Consider the following 23,453-nt stretch of genomic DNA (forward strand, 5'->3'; position numbering starts at 1 on the left):
CTTTACTGTTTCTTTATAAACATACTATATATTATGTTAATGACACATTGAATATCTCCAACCTTTTCTATCTTGAGCTATTTTGAGAGATGGTTATTATTTGTCCATGCTTTGAGTTCTCTGAAAGGAATAAAATCTTTCTAATTCAATATATTTATGATCTATATCTTACCATCTCCTTAACATAGTAACATACTAGAGTGAACTTAAGATTTTTATTTTGATTCCTTGATTTGTTTATAATTACACAATTTATTTATTTTCTATTAACACTTTTCTCCATTATCATTGAAATTTGTTTATAAGATGAATAAAGAAAAGAACCCTGAAATATAAACAGAAACAGAAGACATATGTGTGAATAAGAGTCAAGACAGGTGTAGGGTTAAGACAGCCCCTTTAGGGGGCAGGGTTTGCCTCGGGCGAATGCCTGCCAATAAATGGGCATGCGGGGAGGCGGCTTGGCCTCTTTTTCCTTCCTACCTCCTGTACTACGCTGGAACTTCGGTTCCGTAAGTTTATCATTAAAGTGGTAAATATTCTTTAATATCTGCATTGCATTTATTTTACGCCAATACAGACAGGTGAGGAGAGAAGATAACTTGTGCGTGAAAGAGGATATATGCTGACTTCCATTAGTGTAACATAAGTGCTCACTCAGCTCCGTGCTGGCTATAGGTGTGTCCAAAACATGATCCGTAAGCTGCAGATAGTTAGGTGTAGTCCAGTTGACACTCGGATACTTAATTAAAACACCGTGGGAGTGTTTTGTGTGTGATTTTATTGTAACTTGAAAGCACAGTATTTTAAGCATGAACTTTGTAGGTCATAATGTGGTCCAGAGAAGACAAAATGTCAGATGGCTGGTTAAGCTGGAGCGTTGTGCACTGACTGCAGTCATGACAAAGAAAAGCACAGATCCAGTATCAAAACACAAAACTGATATATCATTCTTCAAGACAAGGATTTGCCATGTTTTTATATCCTTGGTTTGTTAAATAAATGGCTTAAGTAAGGAAAACGACAACTCTTTACTAAAAGTTTTGTATTAAAATAGTTCGTAGGCAATGGGTAACACTTATTCAATAGCTATGAGCTCCCCAAAGGAAGCAGGTTTCTGAACACTGCACCTCTGGAACTGGAAGAAGAGACTTGTGTTTGAACATCATAAGTGACAATAGGAGAAATCAATGATGCTAGGCAAAGCCTGTCAGACTCACAGGTCTGGAGGGAAAGAAGCAATAGAAAGCATTTTACAGTGTGGTCTCAATTTCAAGCCAAGTTTGCCACTGTAATTAACATTGTTAGAGTTCCAGTTAGCAAAGCTTTATAAAGCTTTGGTTACTCTCCTGCTAAGAAAATCTGTCAAGCAAGAGATTAACATTTTCACTAGAAAATAATCTTAGCCAATGGTGAGTGTTCACATCTAATTTAATAAAAAAAAAAAATACCATGATTCGTTTTTCTCATTTTGTTTTGTTTTGTCCTGTTGTTGCTGTTTTGCTTTGACAGGTCCAGAACGAGTGGATAAAATAAACATGACAACATTTTCAACCACTTTAAATCACACCAGTCTCAGAGACATCTGGTACACCATGATTGGGATCCCAGGACTAGAAGATGCACACATATGGATCTCCATCCCCATCTGTTCAATGTACATAGTGGCCATTGCAGGCAATGCACTGCTATTATTTCTGATCTCCACTGAACGGAGCCTACATGAACCTATGTACCTTTTCCTCTCAATGTTGGCCCTGGCTGATATCTTTCTGTCCACAGTCACAACACCAAAAATGTTAGCAATCTTTTGGTTCCAAGCTGGAGGCATTTCTTTTGCCAGTTGTGTGTCTCAGATGTTTTTCCTTCACTTCATCTTTGTGGCAGAGTCTGCCATACTGCTGGCTATGGCATTTGACCGTTATGTAGCCATCTGTTACCCACTAAGATACTCCAATATTCTAAAACCATCTGTCATCATTAAAATGGGCATTGCATCGGTGACTCGAAGCTTCTTCATCTGCTTTCCCCTGATCTTCCTTGTTTATCGGCTCACTTACTGTGGGAGGAACATCATACGACACTCCTACTGTGAACACATGGGCATTGCCAGGTTGGCCTGTGACAGCATCAAAGTCAATATTTACTATGGGGTAATAGTGGCCCTATTTTCCACCTGCCTAGACGTGGTACTGATCATTGTCTCATATATCCTTATCCTTTGTGCTGTGTTTAGAATTCCTTCTCGGGATGCCCGACTCAAGGCTCTGGGTACATGTGGTTCCCATGTATGTGTAATTCTCTTGTTCTATACACCAGCTTTTTTCTCTTTCTTTGCTCACCGTTTTGGTGGTCACAGTATACCACTGCATGTGCACATTCTCCTTGCTAACCTCTATGTGGTTGTACCACCCACAGTCAATCCCATCATTTATGGTGTGAAGACTAAGCAAATTCAAGAGAGAGTTATCCAGGTCTTTTCCTTAGGCACGACAGTTCATTAACATAATCTAAGCAGCTTAGTCCAGTTCTTTAGAATTTTCTCATGAACTATAGAACTCAAGAGTATATGAAGCTACAGTAGAAATGTTAAATCAAGACATCATTAGTGATGGTTATCATTGCAGTTTTAAGCAATCAAGATAAGGGTGTATTCTACTCAACATATATCTTGTTCAGAACAATACTAGAACAAGGACACATTATTTTATGTATTATTTTCATCTTTGTTGCAACATACATATTCATAAAAGTTAAAAAGCTTTTAATTTTGTGTTAACATACAAAACAGGAAAATAAACAATATGGCCCTTGTTCATACACCAAACAAATAGAGCCAGAATCCTATATAACTTTGTCAATTCAGCTCATTTTTCTAAAACTGAGAAATAAAGAGTGCTACATGTCCAAGACATTATTCCTGTGCAGTTTCACACTCACTCAGTCATTTGGGTTCCAAGTTCAAGTTTCATATTTAAGATATTTGATTTTGGTCAAGAGTATTTAAACTTCTTACATTTGTATACATACATCTTCAATTTTCATTGATAGATGGATGGATAGATAGATAGACAGAGAGGAATGACCTATAGAAAACTCTTAAACTACTGCCAGGTATGATATTAAAATAATAATTTTGTCTATTATTTATTGATAGCAATTACTACAGAGTATAAATTTAACAATCCGAGAGACCTGGTTCCTTTTAATTGCATTTCTTCTCTCACAGGAAATAATCCTGTAGTGAGTAAATGTTAAATATCTTCACTGTACATATAAAAAAAACTACCAGAGAAATATTTTTAAAATAATGTTTTATCTTCCATACCAATCCCAGTTCTCCTTCTCTATCATTCTCCCACTCTCCCACCTTCTACCTATTCCATCCCCAATCCACTTCTCAGAGAGGGTAAGTCCTTCCATGGGGAGTCAAAATGTCTGTCACATCAACTTAAGGAAGGACCAAGTTTCTCCCCCCTGTATCTAGGCTGAGTAAGGTACCCATCAACAGGAACAGGGAATGGGCCTCAAAAAGCCAGTTCATACACTAGGGGAAAATCATCAACCCCCTACCAGTGGCCCTACAAACAACACAACCCATACAACTGTTACCCACATTCAGAGGACCTAATTAGGTGCTGTGGAGGTCCCAGCTGTCATCCAGTCAATGAACTCCCACTGTCTCGTGTCTGTGAGTTTCTTCATCATGATCTTGATCCCTTTGCTCAGATTATTGCTCCTCTCTTGCTCCAACTGCTCCTATTGGTAGAGGCTGCTCATTTGTTACCAGCTGCCCAGACCCAAAATAATCACTTAGAAACTATATTATTTGCAATACTGTGTTGCCAAATAGCTTAAGTGTTTTATAAGAACTAGCTCTTATATCTTAAATTAACCCATTTCTATTATTTTCTATTTTAATATGAGACTCATGGCCTACCAGCAAGGTTCTGACTAGTGGCTAGTGTCTTTCTCCCCTGGTAGCTACAAGGTGTCCCTTTGACTCTGCCTAATTTCTTCTAGTATTCAGTTTAGTTTTCCCACCTAGCTCTATTCTTCCCTATCACAGGCCAAAGCAACTTCTTTATTCATTAACCAATAAAAGCGCCACAACCGCCAGGCTCAAATCTAGTTGTTTTAATCTCAACATCAGAATAAAAATAGGAAATCTAAGGAGTAAAGTAAAAAGTACAAGTTGGCAACAAATAAGTGTTTAAGACTGAGGTCAGCATTCTGTAAACAGAGCTGAGAAGAATCCATAGGGTACCCTCTACATCATCATCATCATCAATGCCCCAGTAATGCTTAAGCTTGCATAGGCAGTCCATTTATTGCAGATCTCCAATTGTTCCTATCCTGGGCAGTCCTAGACGCTTGTGTTATTGTCATACCCAAGGTTACATAGTCTTCCTTTATTCTGTCTACCAGTGTTCCTTGGGCCTTCCACTCCATCTTATCCTGTGCACTTCTCCAAGCAGTGCTATCTTTGGGGATCTGCTGTTATTCATTCTCATAACATGGCCAAAGTATCTCAAGCACCATTGCCATACCCAGTCGTTTACTTCCTTCTAGAGATGGAGATGTTTCTTCATGTCATCGTTGTATGGTCTACCCTTCGTGTGACACTTAGAATCATCCAGAGATGTGCCATCTCAAACACATTCTGTCACTGTTCTTAGGAGCATTTCATGGTCCAGGTTTTGGAGTTGTAAAGAAGACAGCTCAAGACAGGTAGGTGTCTCACGTACTTGTACTTTTGTTGTTGTTGTTATGTTTCTTATGTCTTTCCTAGTGCATGGAATGTAGTTTTCATTATTCCTATACACCTCTTGATGTCTGAAATAATTTCCTCTTTTGAACTGAGGTCTCCTCCCAGATAGACAAAGTTGACTATTTGTTCAATGTTCTGATTCTTTATTACAGTGTTAACATCTTGTGTCCCCTTCCCATGTGTTGTATCTCAGTCTTGTCAATGTTTGTTTTAATGTCAAGGTTTTCACTGACTTCCACCACTCTATTTACCATGGCCTCAGCTCATTTGGACTTTCAGCAAGTAGTGCACTACAGTTGGCAAAACACAAGTTATTGGTTCACACAAAACCTATCTTGTCATCCTCCAGGGCTGTTGCTATTATAATTCCAAAAGTATATTAAAGAGTAGTGGAGAGAGGACACATCCCTGCAACACCTCTATGATTGTTTTAAATGGATCACTTAGTTCTACACACACTTTGACTAGTGCAAAGATGTCTTTATAGGCATTTTCCAGTAATCTTACAATGTTCTCTGGCTACCTATAGAACATCATCATTTTCCAACGTCCTTTCCTCCAAAGCCATGTCATATGTTTAGCTCCTTTACATATAGTTATAATAAAGCTACTACTGAACACATTCTGTACTCACTGATAAGTCCTGGGGTATCACTGGAGAACTGTGTCGGGGCCTATTTAGCCCTTCCTCGAGGATGGCTTCCAGGGCCCAAAGAGGAAGAGTTTGGCATTTCTATGCATTAAAAGTAGAGAATTCTAAGTGAATTGATACAATGATAATTTGATTCCTACTAGCAAAACAAATGTAACTTAAGTAAGAATAAACTCATTAGAGTTCCTCAAAGATCAGCTTTTACTTCCACTGAGCATAAATTTTCATTAGAATCTGGGGTAGTGATTTATGTTCGTTTGTTAAAAGTAAACCACTAAACAAAGACTATAGCACAGGGCATACTCATCAATCTGTGTGCAGTGCTCTGAGCATCCCAGGGCACAGCACACAGTAAACTCACCATTTCCTGTGCAGTGCTCTGAGCATTCCTGGGCACAGCACACAGTAAACTCATAATGTTGTGTGCAGTGTTCTGATCTTTCCTGGGCACAGCACACAGTAAACTTGCCATGCTCTGTGCAATGCTCTGAGGATAACTGGGTACTCTAAGAGCACAACAGCTGATTAAAGCAAAAGGATCAACCCGAAAGTTTATGACAAAATTAGTCATGGCAATTTTGAGTTGAAGTTAAATAACAATGTTGAAATGTTATTCCTTTGCAGAATTAAAAATCCCAGAAAATTGAGTTTATCCTTGTCTTTCCATGCAAGAAGTTGCCAGTTTCTCTAAATAAACTTTCTTTTCTAGCTAAATCAAATTACTCAGTGCAGAAAGATGCTCATAATTTTATGCTGCATTTCGATGAATGTATTAAACACTCTTTTATTCAGCCCTTGCTTTTCACTTACAGCTTTTATTTCACTGAATGTCAGATGAAGACAAAATTGTCCTTACTACATTTTTGTTCCATGAATAACAAAACAAAATCAACCCTGAATTTCTGTGTTATGGTTTCTTTCCAATCATAATATGTAAGATACTATCATTGACTTTCTTTTAACCTTGGCTCTTTGAATTTTCATTTATTATATGGGATTGCATTATGACATTAGTAAAGAACAATGTCATCTACACAGCTCTAATGTCTTGGCTCTAGAATCCTTCACCTTTATCTTGGCATTCTCTCCTGTAGGCATTGAACTCTGCTTTAGCGTAAATGTCATATAGCATTAGGAGGGCACCATCAACAGTGATGGGATCAGGAAAGTCAGAAGTGGATACGGTTAAGAGAGGGTTCTCTTTCCAGGGTACCTTGGAGACTTAAAACAGCCTTCTTAATTCATCTACCTTATTTTTTAGAAACAAATTATTTTTATTATTTCTCAATAAAAACTGTATATTTTTTAATTTCTGAAATTCTTACTTTACTTCTTATATTTGTCAATAGTATTACTATTTTTAAGATGGTTTATGTCAAGATAATTTATAGCCTTACTTTTTTCACTTATTTCTTTTTAATTGTTTTTATTATACTGTATATTGTTATACACTTCCTTCTTTTCCTCCCCTTTCCCTTTCTATGATCTCCCAAAGCCCCATGCTCCCAATTTACTCAGGAGATCTTGTCTTTTTCTCCTTCCTATTTAGATTCATGTATGTCTCTCTTATGGTCCTCTTTGTTTTCTTGGTTCTCTGGGATTGTGGATTGTAGGCTGGTTTTTCTTTGCTTTATGTCTAAAGTCGTTTAAGAAAGAGTATGAATTATATTTGTCTTTCTGGGTCTGGGTTACCTTACTCAATATGTTTTTCTCTAGGTCCATCCATTTGTCTGCAAATTTCAAGACGCCATTATTTTCTGTGTAGTACTCCATTGTGTAATTATACCACATTTCCTTTATCCATTCTTTGGTTGATGGACATCTAGCTTATTTCCAGGTCTGGCTATATGAACAATGCTGCTATGAACATGGTTGTGCACATGTCCTAGTGGTATGAATGAAAATTATAGACTTTCTTATATGATTGATTTACCTAACATAAAAATTCATTATTTTATGTGACTATATAGACTCAGTTTTCTGCCCTATAGTAGTATTGGTGATGTCATGTTTATTATTCTGCTTAGCTTTAGTCTATCTAGAAACTCCTCTTAGGAAAAAGGAATAAATGTCAGTCACTGTATCAATGCTGACTGATACCCTTTTTCTCAAAGGAAAAAGTGACATGCTGAAACATACTTGTGCCACCATAGAATTCAATATTTATTGATGAAGAACAAATTATAGTTTAGGAATTGTATCAGCACGTGATTGGGATGGCAAGGAGCAAGAAAAAGGCATTATTTCCATTAGAAAACATTTAGTTTATATGAAAGGTATGGGGATACATGTCTTTAATTCCAGCACTCAGAATAAAAGAAACATGTAAATCTACACAGCAAGTGTCAGGCCTGACAGATATAGATAGTGTGACCTGCTTCAATGGGAAAAAAAAAAGAGGCTTCTACTGGACTGAGCTCCCAAAGTCTAGATGAAGAGCAGAAGGAAGGAGAACATGAACAAGGGAGTCAGGACTGCGAGGGGTGTGTCCACCCATGGAGATGGTGGGACTGACCTAATAGGAGCTCACCAAGGCCAGCTGGACAGGGACTTAACGAGCATGTGACCAAACCAAACTCTTTGAATGTGGCTGACAATGAGGGCTGACTGAGAAACTAATGATAATAGCACTGGATTTTTATTCTACTGCATGCACTGGCTTTTTGGGAGCCCAGTCTATTGGATGCACACCTTCCTAGACCTGGATGGAGGGGGGAGGGCCTTGGACTTCCCACAGGGCAGGACACCCTGACTTCTCTTAGGACTGGAGAGGGAGGGGGAGAGGGAGGAGGAAAGTAGGAGGGAAATGGGAGAAGGGGAGGGGGTGGAAATTTTTAATAAATAAAAAAGAGACTTCTGTGAAATGATAAAACATAATAAACTCATAAAATATTCTAAAATAATAATTTAATTAATTAACATAGAAAACTAAACAAACAGAAAAACCTTGATCTTCCAGACCTACTCTGAAACTTTAAGTTTACAATTAGTTATCAAATTTGATACTTATTTCTTAAAGCTCTGTCTCAAGGTGTACAGTGATGTATACTCTTGATAGAAGCCTGTTACTTATCTCTCATACTTTCCAGGTTTAACCTTTCATTTATAATCCATTTTTCACAACAAACACATAACATAAAAACATGACTATTACCCCTGATAAAGATTATATATTCACAGTTCTGTTTGAATGCAGAAATGAATATATCCCACCATTCCTATCCTGGCCTGATTAGAAATGTGCTTGTTTATATTCATATATTTAAGTTCTTCAATGGGGAAAGATACTTCAAATACAATTTATATATAATAGTTGATTATTACTTTAGCATAAGATGATCTTAGGTCAATAACTCCTTTCATTTTTGTGACTTAATTATTTTGTCACATTGTTGTCTTTGAGATAAGTTCTTCCTTTCTCAGTTTTTATGTTTGATCAAAAATGGAAATAAAGGAGAAATATTAAAATTTAAAAACAATGTAGAAGATGTAATGGGTAAAAAAATCAGTGTGGGTGGAGGACTGGGGGAGAAACATGGCACTTAGACAATAAGGAGACAGGGTATATTGAGTTAGTTCTGAAGAAATGCTCATGCTGCATGGTGCTGTTCATGCTGCATGGTGCTGCATAGGGCAACATGGTGCCTCTCATGCTGCATGGTGTTGTTCATGCTGCTTAGTGCATGCTGCTTTAGTGCATGCTGCATGCTGCTGCTCATGCTGCATGGTGCTGCATAGGGCAAATGGTGCTGCTCATGCTGCATGGTGCTGCTCATGCTGCATGGTGCTGCTCATGCTGCATGGTGCTGCTCATGCTGCTTAAGGCTATTCATGTTGCATGGTGCTGGTCATGCTGCATAGTGCTGCATGGTTTTGCTCATGCTGCATAGTGCTGCTCAAGCTGAAACAAGCGTGGACCATGGTGATGGAAAACAAGGACATTTCCATTTGACACTTAGTAAATGCCAGACTGTGAAAATCAATTATTTCATACATTTCTATTACTTTCTAAAAATGCATTGCTGGAATAAGGAAAAACAAAATCACTTTATGGAAGTGTTTGCATTAGTTACAGGCCTGATGGTTAACACAGAGCTCAGTAGTGTTGTGCTTCTAGTAAGGCAGCAAGGACTAACCTGAACCTGCAATTCTAGAACTTCAGTAAAGAGTATTTTGATTACGAGTCAAGAAAGGAACAACTGAACAATACCAGCTATGATATGCAAAAACTTTCACGCATGTATGGATTTGTATGTTTGATCTTAAACATAAAAGTTTCCAAACCTGACTTAATTTAAATTTTGGTTCTATTCATTTTAAGCATCACTTTTGTCAAGCCCTTACAGTTTCTCTTTTCCTGTTAATGAGCAATATTTGGCTAGCAATCAATGATTCATGTGTGTCAACCAATTTTTATTGTAGTAACTTTTGCACAGTGATATTTCATGGTAATCTAATAAAAATAAACATATTTTTTTGTAATTTCTATTTTTCTTCAGTTTTAAGCTCTAGTATCTGAGGACAGAGAAGAGATGGCAATGTTTTCAAATCACAGCAACCTTAGAGACATCTGGTACACCCTGATTGGGATCCCCGGACTAGAAGATGCGCACATATGGTTCTCCATCCCCATCTGCTCAATGTACATAGTGGCCATTGCAGGCAATACCCTATTAATATTCCTGATCTTCACTGATCATAGTCTTCATGAACCCATGTACATTTTCCTCTCAATGTTGGCCCTGGCTGATATCATTCTATCTACAGTGACCACACCAAAGGTTCTTGCCATCTTCTGGTTCCAAGATGGAGGCATTTCTTTTGCCAGCTGTGTGTCTCAGATGTTTTTCCTCCACTTTATGTTTGTGACAGAGTCTGCCATACTGGCTATGGCATTTGACCATTATGTGGCCATCTGCTTTCCATTAAGATACACCACCATTCTAACCCCATCAGTCATAGGCAGAATGGGCATCACATCTGTAGCTAGAAGCTTCCTAATCTGTTTCCTCTTGGTCTTTCTAGTCTATCAGCTCACCTATTGTGGCAGAAACATCATTCATCATTCATACTGTGAACACATGGGCATTGCCAGGTTGGCGTGTGACAATATCAAAGTCAATATTTACTAGGGAATGACTGTACCCTTGTTTTCCATAGGTCTAGACATTATGCTTGTCATCATCTCTTACACCCTTATACTCCGTTCAGTGTTTAGAATTCCTTCTCGAGATGCACGACTCAAGGCTCTGGGTACATGTGGCTTTCACGTCTGTGTTATCCTTCTGTTCTATACGCCTTCTCTCTTCACCTTTTTTGCTCATCGTTTTGGGGGGTCATAGCATACCCCGTCACATGCACATTCTTTTTGCTAACCTTTATGTGGTGGTACCTCCTACCCTCAACCCCATCATTTACAGAGTAAAAACAAAACAAATTCAAGAGAAGGTGTTTTCTTTCAGTAAGGAATGTTTTTGATATAAGCAGAGAAGTATAATCTTAATGATTTTTCTTGGAAAATAAATTACTAAAGCGCATCTGAAGTTGCTCCTAAAGTCTTATGTCATGGCAGCATTAAAAGTGACAAAGACAGTTATGTTGAAGTAGGGTAGACAGTGTTGAATTTTCATTGATTATTTGTCTCTTGATTAGAGCAAAACTGGTCTGAAGACAGCTGAATTTCTGTTCCATATCCATATCACTTAAAATATCCCCAGAAGAACTAAGAATAGGGCCCATACTCACAAATCAAGCAATTGGAATACAAAAGTCTATTATCAACCTGTCAGATATTCACCCTCTACTTTTGTATGATTGGGAAATATAATAATACAATATTTCACAGAATGTTTAAGTACCATATTAGCAGTGTGGCTTAGTCACTGAGTTTTACACTCTGACTTCAAGACTAGGGTCAGATGCTCGGTTTCGGTCATGACTATTACTCTTCATGGGATCATGAATATCTTAGCTTCAAAAGTACCAAACATGAAATAAAACTAATCTATGTTTAATTTTGTTATCATTTGAAAAACTAGTCAGTATCTCACAAATACTAAAGTTTCCAGACAGAATGAAACCTTTGTTTCTCTTCCTTTCTCAGGCAATCATAGAACCTGTAACATTGAATATTTGAGAATAAGAACAGGAGTTTCCAATAGAGAGAATACAACCTTATTAATGTATGTGTTAATTAAACTATTGACATTAATCAAAATTATTTCCTTCTTCAAATGAAAAAACAAAACTCCAGTTTCCCTCGTGGCCATTATGTCAGAGTGAACTACAGAATTCACACCATTGTGCATATTTTGTTAATAACAGTGGTTACAAGTTTTCCTCAGAAAGTAAATGCGATAATAGGACATCAGAGCACATAACAAACTTAGGTCAATAAATAGAGAGTGATCTCAAATATTTACCCCAACACACATGTAACTCTTTGGTGTGGATGCTCACAGCACTGAAAGCGAGGATAAACTAAAGAAATATCATGAATACCCTGGGTCTGTGTTCTAAGATATTTCTTAAAACAGTAATATATTGGATTGACACAGGAGTTGCTCCTAAGCAATTCTATGGAAATGAAGTGTCAATTTTTTTTTACAGAGAAATGAGGTAATGTAAAATGATACATATTATAGAATCTCAAGTACAAGAATGCACCAACTTAAGCACATATAGATCCATATAAATTGTATTTTCACAAAATTAAAGGAGAATAAATTGTCACTTATATTGTAGAAATGTTTAAGGAAAGATTTTAGCTAAGATAAATTTAAAACTTAATACTCTACCAATTTTCTCTTTTATAAGAAAGATATATTACACTAGTATTGCATTATTTCATGGTCATGTATACGTATATGGTCAAACCATATACATGTTTTCCTACATATAGTATAAGTTAAATACAATTGTTGTAATATACACTCTTTATCAAATATCCAATTACCCAATAAGTTATGGATAATTCAGATTTCCTTACTTTCATTGTATCTTGAACGTGTGTTTAACTTTTTGGTTATAGTTTTTTATTACTTACAGGAGTCTTGTAAGACTTCCATTTTGTGCCAGACAGTGGTGGCACATGCCTCTAATCCCAGCACTTGGGAGGTAGAGGCTGGTTGATCTCTGTGAGTTCAAATTTAGCCTGATCTAGAAGAGCTAGTTCCAGGATGGACTCCAAAGCTACAGAGAAACCCTGTCTTAAAAAAAAAAGAAAAAGAAAGAAACAAAGAAAGAAAGGATGGAAGGAAGGAAGAAAGGAAGGAAGAAAGGAAGGAAGGAAGGGGAAAAAGGAAGAAAGACTTCCATTTTGCAGAAGAATGAAAAGAGAAGGGTATGGTGATGGCTGTTTGCCAATATCTATCACCAGGTAACTGATAGCCATGGAGGAGAAAACTGTATACATATCTATAGAATTATTAAATCGCAATGTATATTTTTCAGAGTTCAGGAGATATACTTTCAAAACATTTCCCTAACTCTACAAATCAAATGCTGTGTGCCTACTGAAGTGTGTCAATAAAGCTAATATCTATTAAGAATTCCTTGGGGTTGATAAAAACTAGAGAGAATAAAAGTTCTATAGTCATCTCTATCACTGCTGAGAATTTAAAAATACCTAAACATTGAGGATGTAAGAATGGAGGAAACAGGCTGTTCCAAAAGAGGAATCTGTGCATTACCCCAGTTCTCAGGATGCTAATTCTTGTATGTCTGTGAGCAATAGGGCCAGGACACCAAGTCCCCACCATATGAGAAGAAAAAATTCCAGAGCTCAACATGACCTGAATAACTTAGTTTTTCTCAGCCAAACTGAAACATTTTATAATCCACAGGGAATGAAATAAAGTTTATAGAAAAAGTGAGTCTCTTATAGAAGTAATTTAATTAGTTATTCTCTGGTTATACATAATAAACCTTAAAAGATATAAATGAAGTATTTTAATGGCCAATTCTACTTGGTGTTTATTTATTTTTTATTTTATTTTATTTTTTGGAGTGGGGTGGCTTGTTTACTTCATTGTTTTTTATTTTTTATTTTCTTTGGTTTTTTTTCAAGACAGGATTTCTCTGTTTAACATTCTGGCTGTCCTAGAACTAACTCTGATAGATCATGCTGGCCTTGGGCTCACAGAGATCTGCCTGCCTCTGCCTCATAAGTGCTGGGATTAAAGGCATGCACCACCATCGCCTGGCTCAAATCTAGTTGTTTTAATCTCAACATCAGAATAAAAATAAGAAATTTAAGGAGTAAAGTAAACAGTACAAGTTGGCAACATTTCAGTGTTTAAGACTGAATTCAGCATTCTGTAATCTGGACTGAGAAGAATCCAAAGGGTACCCTCTACACCACCACCACCACCACCACCACCACCACCACCATCATCATCATCATCATCATCATCATCAATGCCCCAGTAATGCTTAAGCATACATAGGCAGACCATTTATTGTGGTTGTTCCAAGCAAGGGCAGTCCTAGACGCTTGTGTTATTGTCATACCCAAGGTTACATAGTCTTCCTTTATTCTGTCTACCAGTGTTCCTTGGGCCTTCTGCTCCATCTTATCCCTTACACTTCTCCAAGCAGTGCTATCTTTGGGGATCTGCTGTCATTCATTCTCATAACATGGCCCAAGTATCTCAAGCACCATTGCCATACCCAGTAGTTTACGTCCTTCTATAGATGGAGATGTTTCTTAATGTCATGGTTGTATGGTCTACCCTTCGTGTGACACTTAGAATCATCCAGAGATGTGCCATCTCAAACACATTCAGCCTTTTATCTTAGGAGCGTTTCATTGTCCATGTTTTGGAGCTGTAAAGAAGGGAGCTCAAGACAGGTGTCTCCTGTACTTGTAGTTCTGTTGTCATGTTTCTTGTGTCTTTCTTAGTGCATGGAATGCAGCCTTTATTATCCCTATCCACCTTTTGATGTCTGAGATGTCTGATTTCCTCCTTTGAACTGAGGTCTCCTCCCAGATAGACAAAGTTGACCATTTGCTCAATGTTCTGATTCTTTATTACAATGGTAACACCCTTGTGCAGACCCAGGAGAGACGCCATGCTACCTGCTCCAGGGAAGACGCACACCATGCCCCAGCTCCGACCCAGGATGGACTTAGGCTAGAATCTTCCCGGTAAGACCGGGATGTGAGAATTAGCCTAGAAGAGGCTAGATAGGAATGGGCCAGAGCAGTGTTTAAATGAATACAGTGTCTGTGTAATTATTTCGGGGCATAAGCTAGCCGAGCGGGGCAGGTGGCTGGGGTTTTGGGGACATAGCCCCGCCGCCACCCTTATTACTACAAAAAGCTATGTCTTATGTTCAGCCCCTCTACACATAGTTGTAATAAAGCTACTACTGAACACATTCTGTATTCACTGATAAGTCCTGGGGTATCACTGGAGAGCTGTGTCAGAGGCTCTATTCAGCCCTTCATCAAGAACGGCTTCCAGGGCCCAGAGATGAAGAATTTGACATTCCTAAGCTATGCATTAAAAGTAGAGAAAGCTAAGTTAGTAGATACTGTAATAATTTGATTCCTACTAACAAAAAAAAATGTGACTTAAGTAAGAATGAGCTCATTAAATTAGAGTTGCTCAGAACTCCCACTGAGCATAAATTTTCATTAGAATCTGGGGTAGTGATTTATGTTCATTTATTAGAGGTAAACAACAAAACAAAGTCTATAGCACAGGGCATACTCATCAATCTGTATGCAGTGCTCTGAGCATCCCAGGGCACAGCACACAGTAAACTCACCATTTCCTGTGCAGTGCTTTGAGCATCCCAGGGCACAACACATAGTAAACTCACCATTTCCTGTGCAGTGCTCTGAGCATCCCAGGGCACAGCACACAGTAAACTCGCCATTTCCTGTGCAGTGCTCTGAGCATTCCTGGGCACAGCACACAGTAAACTCATAATGTTGTGTGCAGTGCTCTGAGCATTCCTGGACACAGCACACAGTAAACTCACCATTTCCTGTGCAGTGCTCTGAGCATTCCTGGGCACAGCATGCAGTAAACTCATAATGTCGTGTGCAGTGCTCTGAGCATTCCTGGACACAGCACACAGTAAACTCGCCATTTCCTGTGCAGTGCTCTGAGCATTCCTGGGCACAGCATGCAGTAAACTCATAATGTTGTGTGCAGTGTTCTGATCTTTCCTGGGCACAGCACACAGTAAACTCACCATTTCCTGTGCAGTGCTCTGAGCATTCCTGGGCACAGCACACAGTAAACTCACCATTTCCTGTGCAGTGCTCTGAGCATTCCTGGGCACAGCACACAGTAAACTCACCATTTCCTGTGCAGTGCTCTGAGCATTCCTGGGCACAGCACACAGTAAACTCACCATTTCCTGTGCAGTGCTCTGAGCATTCCTGGGCACAGCATGCAGTAAACTCACCATTTCCTGTGCAGTGCTCTGAGCATCCCAGGGCACAGCACACAGTAAACTCATAATGTTGTGTGCAGTGCTTTGAGCATTCCTGGGCACAGCGCGCAGTGAACTCACCATTTCCTGTGCAGTGCTCTGAGCATTCCTGGGCACAGCATGCAGTAAACTCACCATTTCCTGTGCAGTGCTCTGAGCATTCCTGGGCACAGCACGCAGTGAACTCACCATTTCCTGTGCAGTGCTCTGAGCATTCCTGGGCACAGCATGCAGTAAACTCATAATGTTGTGTGCAGTGCTCTGAGCATTCCTGGGCACAGCATGCAGTAAACTTATAATGTTGTGTGCAGTGCTCTGATCTTTCCTGGGCACAGCACGCAGTGAACTCGCCATGCTCTGTGCAGTGTTCCTAGCCTTTCTGGACACAACACACAGTGAACTTGTTATGAGCTAAAGTTAAATCATAATGTTGAAATGTTAATCTTTGCAGAATTGGGTTTCCCTGAAAATTGAGTTTATCCTTGTCCATGCATGCAAGAAGTATGAGTTGTCATTTTCCTTAAATAATCTCTCTTTTCGAGCTAAATCAATTTTCTCAGTGTATTAAGATGCTCATAATTTTATGCTGCCTTTCTATGAATGTATTAAGGGCTATTTATTCAGTCTTTGGATTTTCTCATAAAGCTTTCATTTTACTGAATGTGAGGATGAAGACAAAATACTTCTGACTACATTTTTGTTCCATGAATCACAAAACAAACCAACGCTGAATTTCTGTGTTATGGTTTCTGCCCAATCATAATATATAAGATACTGCCATTGACTTTCTTTTAACCTTGGATCTTTGAATTTTTATTTATTATGTGGGATTGCATTAAGGCATTAGTAAAGAACTATGTCAGTCATCTTTGCAGCTGTTATGTCTTGGCTCTAGAATTCTTCACCTTTATCTTGGCATTTCTCTCCTATAGCCATTGGATTCTGCTTTAGTGTAAATGTCATATAGCATTTCCTAAGAAACCAAACCTACACTGTTCTACTACAGAGTAGCATATCTATTACCATAAAGAAAACTATCTATGAAATTTAAATCATGTTTTTTAGTATCTTGTTTACTTCAGAAGTCCATCATGCTGACGTTTTTTTTAAATATTCTTCTTCTTGGATTTTCAGATTTAGGTAAAATCATTGTGAGAACCTGGGTCATACCTGGGTGACACACTGTTGTGCTTTATACTTCATTCTTACTGTGTGCAACTTAAATGCAAACAAAAGAGGGTCTTCAACTCACAGATTAAACAAAATAAGACATCGAGATTCTAATATTTCTCCATACCTAAATCAACTATATAGCTTTCCAAAATCTCACTCTATCTCATTCTCCATGGAGAAAAAAATTCAAGCACATTTCAGGCATCTGTATTTGATCTTGGTATATGGAAAAAATATACATTGGCATTATACAATCGTAAGGTTAAATAACCCTGAAGGATATACTTTTATTCGTGATTCTCCATCATGCATGATATTCTGATGTCTCTTCATCATCTATCATAAGTAAAATTCATCAATCATAATTCATATAATAATGTATGAATAAGTCTCAAATAGAGGAAATAATATACTGAACACTTTCAAATGTCAAATAAGTGGCTTAATTGCTATACTAAAGAACTAATTTCTATTTTATTCATCACTCTAAATTATGACAGATTCTAGTGCTGCCTTGTCCAAATACTATTCAACAAAGTGATGAGCATAGTTTTCAGTCTGCTTACTTGCTATATGTTCAGGTGAATCATGTGCCATGAATTTCTAATACCATTACCTATTTTGTATAAAAATATAACACTGGTTATTTTATGAGTTTAAATAACTGATATATGGAAATATATTTTAAACTAAGATGTGCTAAGAGCATTCAAATGGATAGTGTATGTTTTTTTCCTACATATCTGTTCTTAAACTAAATTATGAACAGGAAAACCATTAGGTAGGCATATATATATATACATATATATATATGTATATATATATATATATATATAGAGAGAGAGAGAGAGAGATAGTTGAATCAGATTTAATAGAAGAAAGAATCTTCAAAATTCATGGATGATGAATATTTGTGTACCTGGTGGCACAGCACTTGCCTTTAGGCAACAAACCCTCAGATTGACTCTTACACAACAAAGGAGGCAGATGACGATACATTATACAATATTTTCACCTCAGTGGTATATTAAGTCTTTCATAAGGCTGAAAGTCAGTATGCTGTAGATTTCTAACACAATAAAATGAGCACATTCTCACAAAAAAAATCACACATTTTATAAGTGGCTGCGGCAACGTTATCTGATCTTTCTTAGTATTTTCATTTAAAGCAGCCATAGTGTGGGTTGTTGCCTTTGATAGAGCTTTTGTTAGTCTGTCCATGTTGTTTCAGAATAATGTTCTTCTCACACTATTTATAACTCAATGTGCCTTTAGTTTTCCGTTAGTTTGTTCATTTGCTTGATTATTTTGCTTTAATTGAAGTACTCGTGGGACTGTATATACTTTCTTGTATTCCTCAACTCCACTGAGTCTTGACTCTCTTGGGATTGTAAAAGCTGTATGACCAGGCCCTGGACCAAGGAGAGAAAACCAATCTCACAGAACATCTGGGAGACCAGAGCTGCAGCCTAGAGGAGGTAACAACATAGTGTATTCCATACTTGAGAGTTGTTTGCTGCCTTCAGAGGATAGCTTCTGATTGTTTATTTCAGACAGAGTGCATCCTAATTCAGATGGGAGAGGTTATGGGTCTGCCATATCATGCCTGCTGTTTTAGTTGACTGAAGGTTGGGGAAGTAACTCTATCTTCAGTTATTGAAATAACATGAGCTATCAATAGTTGTAGTTGAACATATTGAAACAATACTCTTTGATCCAATCAAAGTTTCCTCGAAAAGTGTTTTATATCATTCTAAATGGATAACTTTAATGAGGAAGAATTAGCTCAGAATATGAATGATGTGCAGTTTCCAATATGAAGATAAACATACAAAAATCAAGCATATGATTACCTATCAATCATCCATTTATCAGTACTCAGACCCTGGAAGGTAACCTACAAATGAGGAAAGATACCTGACAATGTTGTAGGTTCTTTTTTCCTTTCAACTTTCTCATTTGGAATCCACCTTAGAAATGAAGCACAACAGGAGTTTCCCTCACTTTGTTTTGGCAGAAATGAAAGAAAAACACATAAGGAGCCTTGATGTAGTGGGCGAGGAAAGCAAGAGCTGTGATTGCAAGAATTTCTCATGGTACATTGTCCTTCATTAAAAAATCCCCCGGTAATGCAATATTTAAAGATAGTGTAGAGTTTTTATAAAAGTTTAAATCAAAGTAATATGTAAAACAGAAATGAAGATCTTAGAATTGATGTAAAATATACATCACATAATTGATGTAATTAGAAGAATAAGAGTGAACTTTATTCATATTTAAGTAATAAATTCATGTACAATAGACAACAGAGAATAACAGTCTTGCTAACAGTTATTTACTTACGCCTTCTCTTGCCTGGTTGCTGATGAACTTAGTCCCAAATTTGTTGTGAAACATTTTCTTGATCAGGCTAAGCACAAATTATTACAGAGAAAATGATATGATTTGAATGTTAGTTTATTAGTGATTTTTAGGGTGCAGTGACTGAGGTGAGGAACGAAGCCGAAATTAAGCACTGTATCACGTCATCTCTGCTTCTTTAATAACCAAGGTTGTCTAAGCCATTCTCTATGATTAAAATGTCTTTTTCCCCTTGAGATACATATGAATACAGATTCATAGAAATTTAATACTTCAAATGTAAATTGCTAGGGTGAAGACAAGCCATGACAGTATGACCACAGAATCTTAGCTGTGGATCATAGAAAGAACAGATTATAAGAATTGAGACCAAGAATAATATATCTGACTTTTATCATGTGAACAGGAACAAAGTGTGCTCTAGGCAAACCTGCTTGCTCACATGTATTGCACCATCTTGCAGAGTCGTTTGCTAGTCCACCTGCCATAAACTTTAAATGTAGGAAGATGTGCTTTTTCTGGGAAGAGAGCCATTATCACTATACTGGACTGTTCCTGCATCCTGAAGGGTGCAATCATTCAAGCAGGTAATCTGCTGACACTTAGATGAAGCTGTACAATCTCTCCTTCTGTTAAAAGGTCCTTAGTTATACTTTTAAAAATTCCTTCTCAGACTGTGCATGCTTGCAAACTCCATAATCTCAGCATTTGAAAAGCCACTTCAAGGTAGTCTTGGGTCTAAAGCAAGACATTACCTTAGAAAACACAAACTTCTGTATTATGTATTCTAGATCTTTTACTACTAATAGATAAAAATTTATTAATATATATTTTATACTGTACAACACTTTTTAAAATCTATTTTATCTCTTTTAGAAGCCATATTATTTTCAAACTTTTTTGAATCTAACATTTGCTTTTGTTTTTTTAAAAGATCTAGATGTAATATGAAGTTTTTAAAAATCTTCTCTATGGTCCTTTGCTTTCTGGATTTTGTTTTGTCTTGATCTAGACATAAAAACCCACTTTTGTTGAATTTCTCTTACCATTATATAATTTTAATTCTATAATTGTCTGTTCACCATTGTTCCTGCAAAATAACAAATAACTCATTTTTCTGGCCCAAATCATGAAAAATGAAATTTGCCAAGATCCTTTGATTCTGTCCAGTTCTGCTTTTCTATACGTGAATGATGATGCTCTTCAAGTCTCTTGTTTGACAACTCTCTGTTCTTTAAAACCTCACATTATCAATGCTTTTTGACATAAGATGACTTATGCCTCATTAATTCTTTTACATTTTATTCACGATGGCTTGAATAGTTTTATTTCAGCTCCAATTCAACACAGCAGTACTGAAGACACATTGAGTAATGATGGTGCTAATAATACTAATAGCAAGGAAATATAACATTAAGTAAAATTTTTAAATTAACAGTAAAATAAAAACACATACTAGAATGCACAAAGGAGATTAAAAACAGCTTATGAGGGATATCTGGTACTAATATGACACTTGCAAGAGAGAAAACAAAGTGTAAGGTTAGGATAGGATTAGTGGGTGTTTACCAGAAACACGCGGATTGCAACCCTGAGAACAAATCCACAATAGTGAAATCATATCACAATCCTATGCTAATGCAGCATTGCACACAGTGAGTGTACCTATAGTCTTGGTTTTCATTACTAGCAAATTGCTAAAGAAAATGAAGAGCAATTCCTTAATGAAATGTTTCATATTAAAATGTGGAGGTTGGCTGTCATTGACTCAGTAGTCTTCATATCCAAAAGGACACGACTTAGGGTGTCAGGATAGCCAGATGCTCTAAGGCACCAGTCTCAAGCTCATCTTCCCAATGACCATGATAGTAGTGTCCTGACTACTTTTCAAAATTCCAGAAAAGAGAAATGTGATGAATCACTAGAAAACATCAATCAGGTACAAGCCTTTCAGAGACTCTCATTTTCATAAAGTGTTGAGTACAGTTTCTAGAATCTGTGTTATTTACATGTAAGTTTTCTACAAATGCAGATTTTACCATTGCCAGTAATATAAATATTATAAAACTTTAGTTTATTTTTTGGTCATAAAATGTTCCTATTTTATTATCTGTTAGTTATAAAATATTTAAAAATCATTTCCATTTTTATTAGTTTTCTTTTTTGACAGTTCTTTTTCAAGTAATTTCTAAATTATTTTCTCAATAAATTAAGCCAAAATTAACCATGGTTAATGATTTATTTCCATCACTACCTCCAGTATCAAACAGCAGAGGAAAAGATGACATCTTCAATCTCGTTAAATCACACTAATCTCAGAGACATCTGGTACACCCTGATTGGGATCCCAGGACTAGAAGATGCACACATTTGGCTCTCCATCCCCATCTGTTCAATGTACATAGTAGCTGTTATAGGCAATATATTCCTAATAATGCTGATCTCCACTGAGCGTAGTCTTCATGAACCCATGTACATTTTCCTTTCGATGTTGGCCCTGGCAGACGTCTTCCTGTCCACAGTAACTATTCCAAAGGTATTAGCAATCTTCTGGTTTCAGGCTGGGGGCATTTCTTTTGCTAGCTGTGTGTCCCAGATGTTTTTTCTTCACTTCATCTTTGTGACAGAGTCTGGTATATTGCTCTCCATGGCTTTTGACCGTTATGTGGCTATCTGCTATCCACTAAGATACACCAACATCCTAACCTCATCTGTCATCAACAGAATGGGCATTGCATCCGTGACTCGAAGCTTCTTCATCTGCTTCCCCCTGATCTTCCTTGTTTATCGGCTCACTTACTGTGGGAGGAACATCATTCGACACTCCTACTGTGAACACATGGGCATTGCCAGGTTGGCCTGTGGCAGCATCAAGGTCAATATTTACTATGGGATGGTTGTGGCTCTATTTTCCATATGCCTAGATGTGCTGCTTATCATTGTCTCATATGTCCTCATCCTTCGAGCTGTGTTTAGAATTCCTTCTCGGGATGCCCGACTCAAGGCTCTGAGTACGTGTGGCTCCCATGTCTGTGTTATCCTATTGTTTTATACGCCAGTTTTCTTTTCTTCTCTTGCTCACCGTTTTGGAGGTCACAGCATACCACTGCATGTTCACATCCTTCTTGCAAACCTCTACGTGGTACTCCCGCCCTCCCTCAACCCCATTATTTATGGAGTGAAGACCAAACATATTAAGGATAGAATTGTTCAGGTCCTTTATTTTAACAAAGCACTTTGTTGACATAAAAGCATGCAGCTTAATTTTTTAGTTTTCCCACAGAACTATAGGATTTTAGGGTATCTGAAAATATATTAGAAATATTTTGGCAGCATTAAAGTAACAGTTTTTATTTTGTGATTTGAGCCTAACCTTAATGACTGAGCCATCTATTCAGAGCTACAGAGAAACCCTGTCTTGAAAAACAAACAAACAAAAAAAGAATTACAATTTTTAGTAAAACAAAAGACAATGTTAACTTCCTAAAGATCATGTGTTTTTGATTCAAGTTAGTATTATTATTATCTGTTGTATATAATACTAACCAAGTAATTAATAGCTTGATAAATTATCCACAATTTATATTATAAAATCAAAACAACTTTTATCATATCTATTTATATCTAATACATTTTCCTCCATAAAATTGTTCAAATTATTTAACTTTTTTTTTTTTTTGGTTTATCGAGGCAGGGTTTTTCTATAGCTTTGGAGCCTGTCCTGGAACTAGCTCTTGTAGATCAGGCTGGCCTCGAACTCACAGATATCCTCCTGCCTCTGACTCGCAAGTGCTGGGATTAAAGGCATGCGCCACCACCGCCTGGCCCTCATATTATTTAATTGTTATGTGTGTGGGTTATCTTCTCTTAGTTTCTCTATTATTCTAAAATGCAAAGCACATACATTGAGAAATGCTTAATTTATTTAGCATAGCCCACAATGACATTTGCTTCCAGTCATTCAACCTGTCAAATAATGTACTTGTATATTTTTATATTTGATTTCAGTAAAAACAAATTTTTAAAGTCAAAATTATTTTAATATCA

The 23,453-nt window shown here is 37.2% G+C and overlaps 2 protein-coding genes and 1 pseudogene across 2 annotated transcripts; all 3 read left to right on the plus strand.

Moving 5' to 3' along the window:
• Positions 1-1,538: 1,538 nt before the first annotated feature.
• LOC142850652 (olfactory receptor 52Z1P-like) lies at positions 1,539-2,504 on the plus strand. The gene has a single exon (XM_075974586.1). The coding sequence runs from the start codon at positions 1,539-1,541 to the stop codon at positions 2,502-2,504; it is 966 nt and encodes a 321-aa protein (XP_075830701.1).
• Positions 2,505-9,955: 7,451 nt separating this feature from the next.
• LOC142850808 (olfactory receptor 52Z1P-like) lies at positions 9,956-10,901 on the plus strand (annotated as a pseudogene).
• A 10,786-nt stretch (positions 10,902-21,687) lies between these two features.
• LOC142850809 (olfactory receptor 52Z1P-like) lies at positions 21,688-22,650 on the plus strand. The gene has a single exon (XM_075974715.1). The coding sequence runs from the start codon at positions 21,688-21,690 to the stop codon at positions 22,648-22,650; it is 963 nt and encodes a 320-aa protein (XP_075830830.1).
• Positions 22,651-23,453: the final 803 nt, after the last annotated feature.

The sequence above is a fragment of the Microtus pennsylvanicus genome, chromosome 5, assembly GCF_037038515.1.
Source record: "Microtus pennsylvanicus isolate mMicPen1 chromosome 5, mMicPen1.hap1, whole genome shotgun sequence".
Lineage (NCBI taxonomy): Eukaryota > Metazoa > Chordata > Mammalia > Rodentia > Cricetidae > Microtus > Microtus pennsylvanicus.